At 42.8% G+C, this 15,725-nt stretch overlaps 1 protein-coding gene across 1 annotated transcript in view; it reads right to left on the bottom strand.

Annotated features, from left to right (window-relative positions):
- ryr2a (ryanodine receptor 2a (cardiac)) overlaps positions 1–15,725 on the bottom strand; it is an 801,439-nt gene that overhangs the window by 18,699 nt on the left and 767,015 nt on the right. Inside the window, exons 96-98 of the mRNA XM_063055593.1 lie at positions 10,380–10,526; positions 9,242–9,376; positions 7,296–7,452 (exon numbers count right to left, since the gene is read on the bottom strand). Coding sequence (XP_062911663.1) covers positions 7,296–7,452; positions 9,242–9,376; positions 10,380–10,526 — 439 coding nt within the window. The remainder of the gene's footprint in view (positions 1–7,295; positions 7,453–9,241; positions 9,377–10,379; positions 10,527–15,725) is intronic.

The following is a 15,725-nucleotide window of genomic DNA, read 5'->3' as shown; positions in this document are numbered from 1 at the left end:
AGCATCTTATTTTCACTATGGATATCCAGTCCCGATATACCTCCATCCCCCACTAGGAAGGTCTCAAAGCTCTCCATTTCTTTCTGGGCACCAGACCCAACCAGCTCCCCTCCACCACCACTCTCCTGCATCTGGTGAACTTGTCATCACTCTCAATAATTGCTCTTTTGGCTCCTCTCACTCGCATGGGTCCCAGCTTTACCTGCCTTTTTGTCAGCTACGTGGAACAGTCTATGTTCCAAGCCTACACTGGTGACCGTCCCCCACTTTTCCTATGCTGCATTGATGACTGCATTGGTGCTGCTTCCTGAACACATGCCGAGCTCGTCGACTTCATCAACATTGCCTCCAACTTCCACCTTGCCCTCAAATTTTCCCTCGTCCATTTCTGACACCTCCCTCCCTTTCTCGATCTCTCTGTTTATATCTGTGGAGACAGCTTATCTGCTGGTGTCTATTATAAACCCAATGACTCTCACAGTGACCTGGACTATACCTTATTACTTGTAGGAATACCATCCTCTTCTCTGAATTCCTTTGTCTCCACTGCATCTGCTCTCAGGAGGAGGCTTTTCATTCCAGAATGAAGGAGTTATCCTCCTTCAGAGAAAGGGTCTTCCCTTCCTCCACTATCAACGCTTTCCTCAACTATATCTCTTCCACTTCGCACACGGCTCTCTCCATTTCCTCCCACCACCCCGTCAGGGGTAGGGTTCCTCTTGTCTTCACCTCCTCTGTGTCCAGCACATTATTCTCCATAACTTTCCCCATCTCCATGGGATTCCACCGCCAAGCACATTTTTCCCACCCCCTCCCTTTCAGCTTTCCACAGAGAATGCTCCCTACACAACTCCCTTGTCCATTCATCCCTCCCCACTGATCTCCCTCCTGGCACTTATCCTTGCAAGCGGAACAAGTGCTACACCTGCCCCTACACCTCCTCCCTCACTACCATTCTGAACCCCAAATAGTCCTTCCAGGTGAGGCGACACTTCACCTGTGAGTCTGTTGGGGTCACCTACTGTATCCGGTGCTCCTGGTCTGGCCTCCTGTATATAGGTGAGGCCCGACGCAGACTGCGAGACTGCCTCGCTGAGCACCTATGCTCCATCTGTCAGAGAAAGCAGGATCTCCCAGTGGCCACCTACTTTAATTCCACTTCCCATTCCGGCATGTCAGTCCATTGCGTCCTCTACTGTTGCGATGAGGTCACACTCAGGTTGGAGGGGCAACACTTTATATTCCATCTGGGTAGCCTCCAACCTGATGGCATGAACATTGATTTCTCAAACTTCTGGAAATGCCCCCACCTTTACCATTCTCATTTCCCTCTCTCAACTTATCTCCTTCCCTGTCCATCACCTGTCTATGGTGCTCCTCTCCCTTTTCTTTCATCCACAGTCTTCTGTCCTCTCCTATCAGATTCCCGCTCCTCCAGCCCTGTATCTCGTTCACCAAACAACTTCCCAGCTCTTTATTTCACCCCTTCCCTCTCCCAGTTTCACCTATCACCCTGTGTTTCTTCCTTCCCTCCACCGCGCCCACCCCCCCCCACCTTCTAACTCAGAGTCCTCATTTTCTTTTTCCAGTCCTGATGAAAGGTCTAGGCCCAAAACATTGTCAATACGCTTTTCCATAGATGCTGCTTGGCCTGCTGAGTTCATCCAGCATTTTGTGTGTGTCGCTTACTTTTTTCCCTCTTTTTGCACTACTTACTTAATTTAATTTTTGTTAGCGATACTAATGGTAAGTTATATTTTTATTATACTCTATACTGCAATGTTTTCCTACTGCAAAACAACAAATTTCACAATATATGCCAGTGATATTATTACATCTGATTCTAATGAATAGTAACGTTCTTCCAGGACACCTGCAAAAAACAATTATTTTCAGTTTAATTGCTAATGTTTAAAAAAAAGGACTGAATATTGCTCTGTTGAAAGGAGTTCAGTATCACAATCTTGTGGACTGAACGATACATACACTTTATTAGTTAGAGGAGGAGAGGAGTAGCCTCATAAAGTTTTGGACATATTCATTGCAATTTTGGTTGCTATATCGGGCATAGTTATTGCCACATGCTTTTTTTGTTTTTATATTCTCTTCATGGAAGTAATCTATGTATTATTCATTGCTAAATAAAGTTTGAAGAGCTGGCTCTAACTCTTGTTGACAATAGCATTATCTCTGTGGTTCTTGGCCTCAAGCCAAATTAAACAAAGCAAGGTCTTTTCACTCTTCATTGATCTCAATTTTGTAAATAGTTAATCACTCACCTCCCACAGCCGTCAAGGGTACAAATCAAAACACATGCAAATCTTGAGCAGCAAATTTCCTCTTTGTCTCGGTCTTAAATTATCAACCTTTAATCCTGAGATTTCCTTCCCAAACGGAAAAAAAGGCTCTGAAAGTAATTCGGGAAACTATAGGCTGGTAAATTTGACGTCGGTAGTAGGTAAATTACTGGAAGGAGTGCTAAGAGATAGGATCTACAAGTATTTGGATAGACAGGGACTTATTTGGGAGAGTCAACATGGCTTTGTGCGTGGTGGGTCACGTTTAACAAATCTATTAGAGTTTTTCGAGGAGGTTACCAGGAAAGTGGATGAAGTGAAGGCAGTGGATGTTGTCTACATGGACTTCAGTAAGGTCTTTGACAAGGTCCTGCATGGGAGGTTAGTTAGGAAGCTTCAGTCGCTAGGTATACATGGAGAGGTGGAAATTGGATTAGACATTGGCTCAATGGAAGAAGCCAGAGAGTGGTAGTGGAGGATTTCTTCTCTGAGTGGAGGCCTGTGACTAATGGTGTGCCACAGGGATCAGTGCTGGGTCCATTGTTATTTGTCATCTACATCAACAATCTTGATGATAATGTGGTAAGTTGGATCAGCAAATTTGCTGATGATACAAAGATTGGAGGTGTAGTGGACAGTGAGGAAGGTTTTCAAAGCTTGCAGAGGGATTTGGACCAGCTGGAAAAATGAAGTAAAAAATGGCAGAAGTTGTTTAAAACAGACAAGTGTGAGGTATTGCACTTTGGAAGGACAAACCAAGGTAGAACATACAGGGTTAATGGTAAGGCACTGAGGAGTGCAGTGGAACAGAGGGATCTGGGAATACAGATACAAAATTTCCTAAAAGTGGCGTCACAGGTAGATAGGGTCGTAAAGAGAGCTTTTGGTACATTGGCCTTTATTAATCAAAGTATTGAGTATAAGAGCTGGAATGTTACGATGAGGTTGTATAAGGCATTGGTGAGGCCGAATCTGGAGTATTGTGTTCAGTTTTGGTCACCAAATTACAGGAAGGATATAAATAAGGTTGAAAGAGTGCAGAGAAGGTTTACAAGGATGTTGCTGGGACTTGAGAAACTCAGTTACAGAGAAAGGTTGAATAGGTTAGGACTTTATTTCTTGGAGCGTAGAAGAATGAGAGAAGATTTGATAGATGTATATAAAATTTGATGAGTATAAATAGAGTGAATGCAAGCAGGCTTTCTCCACTGAGGCTAGGGGAGTAAAAAAACAGAGGACATGGGTTAAGAGTGAAGGGGGAAAAGTTTAAAGGGAACATTATGGGGGACTTCTTCACAAAGAGAGTGGTGGGAGTGTGGAATGAGCTGCCAGATGAAGTGGTAAATGTGGGCTCACTTTTAACGTTTAAGAAAAACTTGGACAGGTACATGGATGGGAGGTGTATGGAGGGAGATGGTCCAGATGCAGGTCAGTGGGACTAGGCAGAAAAATGGTTTGGCACAGCCAAGGAGGGTTTCTGTGCTGTAATCTTCCACGGTTCTATGGTACATTTTCATAGCACTGAATCACAAATTCTGTTGTTATTTAAATAAGTTTGGGGTGTGGGTTGGGCAGTTAAATTCAGCCCCACTCAATTGTTGCAACATACACAAAATGCTGGAGGAACTCTGCAGGCTAGGCGGCATCTACGGAAAAGGGAGTAAACAGTCGACATTTCAGGTTGAGACCCCTCATCAGGATGACAATCCCGATCAAGTGTAGACTGTTATCTACACAACTAAATTTTCAGTGAATCACAAATCTTGTGTCTGATTTTTCTTTTCATTTGCTCAAAGACACTGGGGACCAATTTTAACTCTTGAAGTACCAGCTGAAGAGAGCTTTCTAGATATGGACTAGGGATTGAATCTGTCTTTCTGCAGCATGAAGTCTAACACTGAAATATTTAAAGTCTACTTGTAGAGATGGTGAGGAAAATTTCAGAAACTTCATGGCATGAAAGTAATTTAGGTGTAACACCTCTGCAAACATGGTGTTGGAAGGTAGCGGTAGTGACCAATGCCAACTATTCACATACATCCAATGCAGATGCAACATCTGCTCTTTTGTGCCCTCATTTCCAACTATCCTGAGGCACAAAGACTCCTTCCAGATAAGTTAAATGTGAAAAAAGGGTAGTGGGAATACTCAGGAAGCCAGGCAGCGTCTATGGAGAGAGAAGAAGAGCTAAGCTTCCGTTCAGTAAACATTCATCTTCAGTTCTGAAGGGCCATCACCTTGTTTCTTTGCCCACGTCTGCCCGATATACTGAAGATGTCTAGCATGTTTTGTTATTTTTAAAAAATTTCAGATTTCCAGAGTAGCAAATCTGTGCTTTGAAAGCTTGTACTTTTTTCCTAATATAATTCAGTATGAGGTGCTGCATTTTGGAAGGGAAAATGCAAAAGGTAAGTATACAGTATATGGCACTGATCCTTAGGATCACTGAAGTATATTTGGATCTTGGAGTACAAGTCCATAGCTCTCTGAACGTGGCAGCTGCAGGTAGGCAGTGCTGTAAAAAAGCTGCACGGCCTACTTACCTGAAGCAATGAGTATAAAATTTGGTAACTCATGGTTCATTTGTATAAAAGTTTGGTTAGGAGAAGGTGCAAAAAAGGCTCATGAGGATGATAGCCTACTGACTCTCACAGCTATCTGGACTATTCCTCTTCTCACCCTGTCTCTTGCAAAAACGCCATCCCCTTCTCGCAATTCCTCCGTCTCCGCCGCATCTGCTCTCAGGATGAGGCTTTTCATTCTAGGACGAGGGAGATGTCTTCCTTTTTTAAAGAAAGGGGCTTCCCTTCCTCCGCTATCAACTCTGCTCTTAAATGCATCTCCCCCATTTCACGTACATCAGCTCTCACTCCATCCTCCCGCCACCCCACTAGGAATAGGGTTCCCCTGGTCCTCACCTACCACCCCACCAGCCTCTGGGTCCAACATATGATTCTCCGTAACTTCCGCCACCTCCAACGGGATCCCACCACTAAGCACATCTTTCCCTCCCCGCCTATCTCTGCATTCCGCAGGGATCGCTCCCTACGCGACTCCCTTGTCCATTCGTCCCCCCCATCCCTCCCCACTGGTCTCCCTCCTGGCACTTATCCGTGTAAGCGGAACAAGTGCTACACATGCCCTTACACTTCCTCCCTTACCACCATTCAGGGCCCCAAACAGTCCTTCCAGGTGAGGCAACACTTCACCTGTGAGTCGGCTGGGGTGATATACTGCATCTGGTGCTCCCGATGTGGCCTTTTATATATTGGCGAGACCTGACGCAGACTGGGAGACCGCTTTGCTGAACATCTATGCTCTGTCCGCCAGAGAAAGCAGAATCTCCCAGTGGCCACACATTTTAATTCCACATCCCATTCCCATTCTGACATGTCTATCCACGGCCTCCTCTACTGTAAAGATGAAGCCACACTCAGGTTGGAGGAACAACACCTTATATTCCGTCTGGGTAGCCTCCAACCTGATGGCATGAACATCGACTTCTCTAACTTCCGTTAATGCCCCACCTCCCCCTCGTACCCCATCTGTTACTTATTTTTATACACACATTCTTTCTCTCACTCTCCTTTTTCTCCCTCTGTCCCTCTGAATATACCCCTTGCCCATCCTCTGGGTCCCCCCCCCTTGTCTTTCTTCCCGGACCTCCTGTCCCATGGTCCTCTCGTATCCCTTTTGCCAATCACCTGTCCAGCTCTTGGCTCCATCCCTCCCCCTCCTGTCTTCTCCTATCATTTTGGATCTCCCCCTCCCCTTCCAACTTTCAAATCCCTTCCTCAACTCTTCCTTCAGTTAGTCCTGACGAAGGGTCTCGGCCTGAAACGTCGACTGTACCTCTTCCTAGAGATGCTGCCTGGCCTGCTGCGTTCACCAGCAACTTTTATGTGTGTCACAAGGATGTTGCTTGGATTGGAGAATATTATCTCTAAGGAGAAGTTGTACAAGATTGGATTGTCTTCACTAGATCGTCAAAGGATGAGGGATAATCTGATAGAATTATTTAAGATTATGACAGGCATAGGTAGGAAAGATATTCAATGTGAAGTACTGGAGGGTTTGGCTTTAAGCTGAGAAGGGAAAAGATGAAGGAGAATTAGAATCAGGTTTAACATCATGATGGTGAATCTGTGGAATTTGTTGCCACGGGCGGCAGTGGAGGCCAAGTCATTGGGTGTATTTAAGGCAGAAATTGATAGTTATCTGAGCAGCCAGGGCATCAAAGGTTATGGTGAGAAAGCGGGGGAGTGGGACTAAATGGGAGAATGGATCAGCTCATGATAAAATAGCGGAGCAGACTCAATAGGCCAAATGGCTGATTTCTGCTCCTTTGTCTTATCGTCTTATGGCATATGTCATGAAACTTGTTAGCTTTATGACAATACAATGCATAAGAATAGAAAAGAAAAAAAACTTGAATTACAGTATATATATTTTGTTAAATTAATTAAGTAGTTGAAGTAGTTTATTAAATTAGTTAACTTAAATAATTGGTGCAAAAATAGAAATAAAAAAGTAGTGAGGTAGTGTTCATGGGTTCAATGTCCATTCAGAAATCAGATGGCAGAGGGGAAGAATCTGTTCCTGAATCATTCAGTGTGTGCCTTCAGGCTCCCAGTACCTCCTTCCTGATGATAGCAATGACAAAAAAATTATGAGGCGTGATTTTTTTTTAATATAGAGAATGGTAGGTTCCTGGAATGTAGGGAGGTGCAGCAAACAAATATGATAACATTTAAGTTGCATTTCAACAGGAAAATGAAGACAATGAGTTTCAAACCATGCGCAGGCGGAAGGCATTAGATTAAATGGCCATAATGGTTAGCACAGACACCTTGGGCTGAATGGCCTGTTCCTGGGATGCACTGTTCTGCCTTATGTTCCAAAACTATTTTTAGAGATAAGTACTAATATGGATAAAAAGTCATAAGATTGTGAACACCACTAATCAATTATAAAATGTTCCAACACAGAATGTCATACCTTGAATGATGGCCAACAGGATGACAATTACAAAGAAGAAGAAGGTGATGTCAAAAATGATTCGATAGATTTCATATTCATCCCCAGCAGGATCTTCAATCTCATCACCGATGCCTCCACCAGCACGGACACCCACATACATGTGGAACATATAACACTGCAAAAGAAAGCACAGCTTGTCATAACCAGAGAGATCTCTCTACTCTCCACTTTGTCATTCCTTTCTACTAAACATGATCAACTATCATTTCATTTCAACAGAACTGACACTAGAAAATTCACAGTCGGAAGATTTGCACATCATTTTTAACAGTGAACTGACATGGACACAATGAAGGAACATATTACAGTCTCTTTCAGTAAATTTCAAAGGTTCCATGAAGCTATTTTCAACATATTTGCACTTTTCTACCAAATTTCTACCAAATGTTTACATATGGTGTTGGTAATCACAAATTGCTTTGCAGTCATATGTCTCTAAAAGCCACTTGCATTGCAGCTTCAAGGTGGATTTTCATTGAGGGTTTCCTCCTCAATTAAAATTCAGAGAAGAAATTCAGGGAAAAAGCCGCAAGAAATAACATAAACCGAAACTACTCACTGATCTATACACATTGTGACTCTGTAAAAATTGTTGGGAATGTGATATATCCTTTGGACAATTGGAAATGGAATGGCAATGACATAATGCAAGAAGAAAAACATAAATCTCATTCTAATCATTGCATTAACTCATTTGGTCTCACCCCCATCAAATATATTCCTTTGTTTTAGCTGTCCCTCCCCCCAGCTCATCTCAATTTAAAATTAACTTGTTTTCTCTCTTTCACAGTTCTGGCAGAAGGGCTCAGATCTTCTTTGAATTAGCTCATTTGTCACGTTTCCTTTTTCAGATGCATAGGAATTACAGATAAAAGACAAGAATAAACCAGCATTGAGGCAGATTAAAGAAAATCCTTTGTGATGATTGCTAAGAGGAAGGGAATCTGATGAAGAGAATCAAAAGGAGAATTTGGACTGAGCCTAGGTCCTTCGGGGTTGAGAAGAATGAGAAGTGGTCCTGTGGAAACATACGACAGTCTGTGGGGGTTGCCAATACAGAAGGGAGGATTTTTCACCAACATTTCTCCTCAGACAGTGCAAAAATGGTCTAAAGGTCATTGTAAGTTGTCCTGTGATTAGACGAGGGTTAAATCAAGGGATTGCTGGGTGATGAGGCTCGAAGGGCCATAAGGGCCTATTCTGTGCTGTATCTCAATAAATAAAGTTAAAAAAAAGATAGAGAGATAGACAAATAAATAAACAAACAAACACGAACAAGGGGTCATGGTTTCCGAATTGGCAGCTTCTCACTTAAATCAGATATGAATAATGTTTTCTCTCAGTGGGACATGAATCTCTACATCCCAGGGAGACTGACACACTGAAGATCTTAAATGGTCAGATTTTTTGACACAGGAGGTCAAGAGTTGAGAGTTAAAGGGCAAAAGTTTAGGGGTAACATGAGGGGAAACTCCTTTACTCAGAGAGTGGTAGCTGTGTGGAACGAGCTTCCAGCAGAAGTGGTTGAGGCAGGTTCGATGTTGTCGTTTAAAGTTAAATTGGATAGATATATGGACAGGAAAGGAATGGAGGGTTATGGGCTGAGTGCAGGTAGATGGGACTAGGTGAGAGTAAGCGTTCGGCACGGACTAGAAGAGTCGAGATGGCCTGTTTCCGTGCTGTAATTGTTATATGGTTATAAGAGTAATAAGAAACAGGTAAATTAGTGGAGATGAGGCTCAAGTCAGATCAATCGCCATCTTACTGAACAACAGAACAGGAGTGACAGTCTAAATGGTCTACCCTACTCCTTCTCCTATTCCCCGTGTTCTCTTGTATGGTTTAGGAACGAAATCAAACACAAATTAGTTAGTGAACTCAGTCACAAGCAGGAGGCCACTTACAGTCAGCATATCATCACACTTCATATCTGGTGTGTCTCCATCTTCACTTTTGTTGTAGAATTTCCGGAAGAAATTAAAAGCAACCACGGTGTAGAGGTACACCACTACAGCTAGTAAGCCCACGGTTAAAACCAACTGCATGGAAGTAAGGAGAGATTTGCAATGTCAAGTCAGTATTTAATAATTAATGTTCATATATTACAAAAAAAGCATATGGTTTGTTTGCAGTGGACTGTTTTGCAAGCAACTTAAAAAGACAATCTGGGGAGAGGTCTTTTTAATTCTTCCTTAATGTTTCATTCATTCATTTCATGTTTGCCTGGTTCTTTTTGGCCATATTCGAGGAATGGAATAGTAATGCTGCAAGTAGAGCTCCTGTTGTACAGCTCCAGTGACCCAGGTTCAGTCCTGACCTCTGGTGACTTTTGCATGAAATTTGCATATTCTCCCTTTGATTGCGCAAGGTGCTCCATTTCGCCCCTTTATCCCACAAACGCTTGGCTTGGTAGGTTAATTGGTCGCCGTAAATTTTCCCTATTGCATGACAGATTCTGGGGTAAGTGGGGATTAGTTCAGGACGAGTATAAAAGGCTACTTGACAGTCAGCATTGGCCGAAGAGCTGTTTCCATACCATATAATTCTATATTTAATATTAATTATAAATATTGTCCAGGCCCAACGATTGGTGGCCTGGAGGTGCCTGTCTGTTATGCGAGGGAGAGAATAGGTAGGGAGCTTGTTTTCACTATTGTTGTCTTCTTTCTGTTCTGGAGTAGTAGTTGTTGCTGCTTGTGCTGTTCTGTTGAACACTGCGCGTACGCTATGTTGGTGCTGGCATGTAAGGTGCCACTTGGGAGTTGCTCCCGGCACGTCCTTGGCTGAGTTGGTTGTTGATGCAGTCGACACATTTTGCTGTATGTTTCGAGGTACTTGTGATAAATAAATCTGAATTTCTCTGACGCATTGTTTAATAACGTGTGTACTTAAATTAGTATATGTAGATCTTTGTGATTTTCATTTTAAGTTTGAAGAGCTACCTGGTAAGACCTATCTCATGATATTAGGGGATTTTGCATTCGTCTAGTAATCACCTATCATGATTTTAAATGTAAAAACACACCAACCATATTTTGGTACCTGTTTTCCATTATGCGTCACCGAAGAGAGGATGGTCCGCAAAGTTTTAAATCCCATCGCAATATCCAGCAGATGAGCAGCAAAGAAAAAGTTGTTGTAATGTCCCAGAACTGACATGGTCATGTACCAGGCAAGGTACAAGAAGGACTGCAAACAAAGAAATAAAAATTACAAATGGACAACAGCAGAAATGCAGTGACAACATGCGGTAAAGTTTTACGGAATGTAGTAAAATTCTGATTATACTTATAGATATCTGGAAAGAGAACAATTATTAATATTCCACCTGGAAACCTTTAGCAGCACCAACTTTCTGTTCTTTAAAGATGTTATTTATTTGCATGCTGTTCAAGTTGTCTTACAAATTTCTAATTTTGTCTTTTCCGCTGTACTGCAGTGATTCAAGGGAGTGGCTCATCCCCACCTTCTCAAGTGCCTTGACTACAAATCCAAATCCCAAAAACATGAATAAATTAAACAAAATCCTTGGCGCACAGTCAGCTTCCAGCATAAATAGAAAGCAGATGGCACACTGTACAGTAAAGATGAAATACGACGGTAAGCTAACAAATAAGAGTAAAGATATACCAAAAGTTTCTTCAGATACATAAAGTGAAAGAGAGACAAGAGTGGATATCAGACACTGAAAAACAATGCTGGAGAGGTAGTAATGGGGAGCAAGGAAATAGCGGATGAGTTTCAGAAGGATTTTGACTCAGTATTCACTGTGGAAGACACTAACAGGATGGTTGTCACGGGTCAGAAGTGTATGAAGTTGCTATAACAAGGGAAACTGCAAGGTCTGAAGGTAGATAAGTCTCCTGGACGAGATGATGTACACCTTAGGGTTCTGAAGGAGGTGGTTGAAGAGATTGTGGTAGCATTATAATGAGATTTCAAGAATCGCTAGATTCTGGAATGGTTCCGGAACGCTGGATAATTGCAAATGTCACTCCACTCTTCAAGAAGGCAGACAGGCAGAAAAAAGGAAATTACAGGCCGATTAGTCTGACCTCAGTGGTTGGGAAGATGTTGGAGTCGACAGTTAAGGATGTGGGTTCAGGGTACTTGGAGGCACATGATGAAATAGGTCATAGGGTCAGCATCGTTTCCTTAAGGGAAAATCTTGCCTGACAAACCTGTTGGAATTATTTGAGAAAATAGCAAGTAGGCTAGACAGGAGAGTCAGTTGATGTTGTGTACTTGGACTTTCAGAAGGCCTTCTGAAATTTACCGCACATGCGGTTGCTTAACAAGCTGCAGGTCCATGGTATTAAAGAAAAGATTCTAACATGGATAAAGCAGTGGCTGATTGGCAGGTGACAAAGAGTGGGAATAAAGGGAGCCTTTTCTTGTTGCCAGCCAGTGACTAGTTCCACAGGCTACAGAAGGACTTAGACAGATTGGAAAGGGCAAAGAAGAGGCAGATGGAATACACTTTCAGCAAGTGTATGGTCATGCACTTTAGTAGAAAAAATAAAAGGGTAGACTATTTTCCAGTGGGGTGAAAATTTAAAAAGCTGAAGTGCAAAGGGAATTGGGAGTCCTAGTGCACTATTCCCCAATGGTTAATTTGCAGGTTGAATCAGTGGTGAGGAAGGCAAATGCAATGTTGACATTCATTTCAAGAAGACTAGACTATAAAAGCAAGGATGTAATGCTGAGACTTTATTAAGCACTGGTGAGGCCCCACTTGAAATATTGTGAGCAGTTTTAGCCCATTATCTTAGAAAGGATGTGCTGACGCTGGTGAGTGCTCAAAGGAGGGTCATGAAAATGATTCCGGCATAGAAAGGCTTTTCATCTGAAGAGTGTTTGATGGCTCTGGGCCTGTGTTCAGTGGAATTCTGAAGAATGAGGGGTGACCTTATTGAAACCTATCGAATGTTGAAAGGCCTCTATCGAGTGGATATGGAGAGGATGTTTCCTATGGTGGGAGAGTCTGGGAGAAGCGGACACAGCCTCAGAATAGAGGGACATCCTTTTATAACAGAGATAAAGAGGAATTTCTTTTGCCAGAGATTGGTGAATCTGTGGAATTTGTTAGCACCGGTGGCTGTGGAGGCCAAGTCTTTATGTATATTTAAGGCAAAGGTTGATAGATTCTTGATTGATCAGGGCATGACGGGATACGGTGAGATTGGCACTGAGAGGGAAAGTGGATCAGTCACAATGAAATGGCAGAGCAGACTCAATGGACCAAATGGCCTAACTCTAATCCAATACTTTATGGTCTTGTGGTCTTCAAGTCTTCCACAGCAGCCATTTCCCAAACCAATTCCATGGAATAGCTGCTACTGTTATTCCAGGGAACCAAAACAATCACATGAGGTTTCTGAATGGGTTCCACAATACAGTCTAACACTGTCCTATATATAATAAATAGAATTTGCCTGTGTTTTCTGCCATGGGAATTGTTGACTAGGTATTGATGATTTCTAGTAAAACTATAGTAAGATAAATAAAGTATCACATAGGAAATCCAGGCCAAAAAATTCTTGTATAACATTTTATAATTGCATTTCTAATTTTTGAAAGTACTGCTTAAGTCGACAACTGATGAAAACCAAACATTTTCATTTACCATATCTAGAAAAGGTAAATAGCCCCATTTAATTGCATGGCTCCCATGTGGGTAAATGGGATTTGAAAATGAGAAGAAATGAAGGGAAATTCCATATTATCACTGGAAATTGTACCAAAATCACACCTGGAATTCTTCTTTATTTGATTGCCTATTGAGAAATATATATGCTGAGATTATGTCAATCAAATTATTCTTGAAATTCTGCTTAAACTGGGCTTAATTTGTGACTCTAGTTTAAGGAAATGAGTACAGAATGATTTTAACTTTAATTATCTTGCTTGGTTGTTGTTTACATGAACGGTTCGTCAATTTATAGCAAATACTGTCACTCAACATCCAGCAATCTCAATTGCTACTTCCAGGATATCAAATTTTCCTTCCAGTATAACTTTTTAAAAATTTATTTTTAGAGATACAGCACAGATTTACAGGGGTTTCAGATCTGGGCTCCACATACCCCTCAGTTAATGGTAGGAGTCCATGGCATAAAAAAGTTTGGGAACCCCTGGCACAGAACAGTTCCTTCTGGCCCAACAAACCATGGCACCCAGCAACCCATTTATTTAACACTAGTCTAATCAGGGGACAATTTACAATGACCAATTAACCTACTAAACGGTACGTCTTTGGACTGTGGGAGGAATCTAGAGCACTCAAAGGAAACCTGAGTGCTCAAGGGGAGAATATATAAATTCCTTACAGATGGTGCTGGATTTGAACTCTGAGCTCCGATGCCTGAGCTATAATAGTGTCATGGTAACCATAGCACCCCAATCATAATGAGTATGAAATAAAACTGGTGCCTGTAAGCTCTGGAGGTCAAGCTTATAACAATTCCAGTATTTTGCTCTGATTATGTTCTGGGACAGATAAGGACAAAGATTCTTGAGAATACAAGTTTAATCACCAGCATTGAAGTTTGCTAAGTCAAATTTAAATTCCCATGTGGGAATAAAAAGTTGGTGCCCATAAGGTTAATGAGGTAATGCAGAACAATGATGGAGGGAATGAAGTTCATGTTGGCTGTTGGGATTTTCAGAAGATATTTTACAAAAGTCCCTTCTGACTCCTCTCCTTTCTCCCACTTGTCATTTCAGATTAGGCTGCACGAAATTCAGGCATGTTTTCAACTATTGACACATTAGCATCTCAGCTGGGAATATCCTGGAGTGAGGAGGGGTTGCAGAATAGCCCTGCACTTCGGCAAAAACAACGCAAGTGATGACATGTGGACCATGCAGACTTCTCTTGCATGAATTGCAGCTTCATTATTTAAACATGCAGACCTCACTGGACCCCTGCAGTTCGTGTACCGTCCCAACCGTTCAACAGATGACGTCATTGCCATCACCCTCCACCTGGTCCTAACCCACCTGGACAAAAAAGACACATACATTTGAATGCTGTTCATAGACTTCAGTTCAGCATTCAACACAATCATTCCTCCTCAGAAACTGATTCAAAAGCTGAGCCTACTAGGCCTGAACACCTCCCTCTGCAACTGGATCCTAGACGTCCTGACTGGGAGACCTCAGTCAGTCCGAATTGGAAGCAGCATCTCCAACACCATCACACTGAGCACAGGGGCCCCCCAGGGCTGTGTGCTCAGTCCACTGCTGTTCACTCTGCTGACCCACGACTGTGTTGCAACACACAGCTCGAACCACATCATCAAGTTCGCCGATGACACGACCGTGGTGGGTTTCATCAGCAAGAACGATGAGTCAGCATACAGAGAGGAGGTGCAGCGGCTAACGGATGGGTGCAGAGCCAACAACCTGTCCCTGAATGTGAACAAAACAGATGGTTGTTGACTTCAGGAGGACATGGAGCAACCACTCTCCACTGAACATTGACGACTCCTCCGTAGAGATTGTTAGGAGCACCAAATTCCTTGGTGTTCACCTGGCGGAGAATCTCACCTGGTCCCTCAACACCAGCTCCATAGCAAAGAAAGCCCAGCAGCATCTCTACTTTCTGCGAAGGCTGAGAAAAGTCCATCTCCCATCCCCCAACCTCACCACATTCTACAGAGGTTGTATTGAGAGCATCCTGAGCAGCTGCATCACTGCCTGGTTCGGAAACTGCACCATCTCGGATTGCAAGACCCTGCAGTGGATAGTGAGGTCAGCTGAGAAGATCATCGGGGTCTCTCTTCTCGCCATTACAGACATTCATACCACATGCTGCATCCGTAAAGCAAACAGCATTAAGAAGGACCCCACACACCCCTCATATAAACTCTTCTCCCTCATGCCATCCGGCAAAAGGCACCGATGCATTCGGGCTCTCATGACCAGACTATGTAACGGGTTCTTCCCCCAAGCCCTCAGATCCTCAATACCCAGAGCCTGGTCTGACACCAACCTACTGCCCTCTACTGTGCCTATTGTCTTGTTTATTATTTATTGTAATGCCTGCACTGTTTTGTGCACTTTATGCAGTCCTGGGGAGGTCTGTAGTCTCGTGTAGTTTTTGTGTTGTTTTACGTAGTTCAGTGTAGTTTTTGTATTGTTTCATGTAGCACCATGGTCCTGAAAAACATTGTCTCATTTTTACTGTGTACTGTACCAGCAGTTATGGTTGAAATGACAATAAATAGTGACTTGACTTGACTTGACTCTATTGTTGGAATCCAGTTCCTTGGCTAGCCCAAGAGTTACCGATCTGACTCCATCAGTGGGCCATTCCATAAACTGCTCAGCCTGACGGACAACACTTCCAACTACTTCGAGTGGTGATCAATCAGCAGAAGGGAA

This window comes from Mobula hypostoma, chromosome 8, assembly GCF_963921235.1.
Source record: "Mobula hypostoma chromosome 8, sMobHyp1.1, whole genome shotgun sequence".
Classification (NCBI taxonomy): Eukaryota; Metazoa; Chordata; class Chondrichthyes; order Myliobatiformes; family Myliobatidae; genus Mobula; species Mobula hypostoma.
Note: the sequence above shows the minus strand (reverse complement) of the source record. Positions and strands in the feature narration are given on the sequence as shown.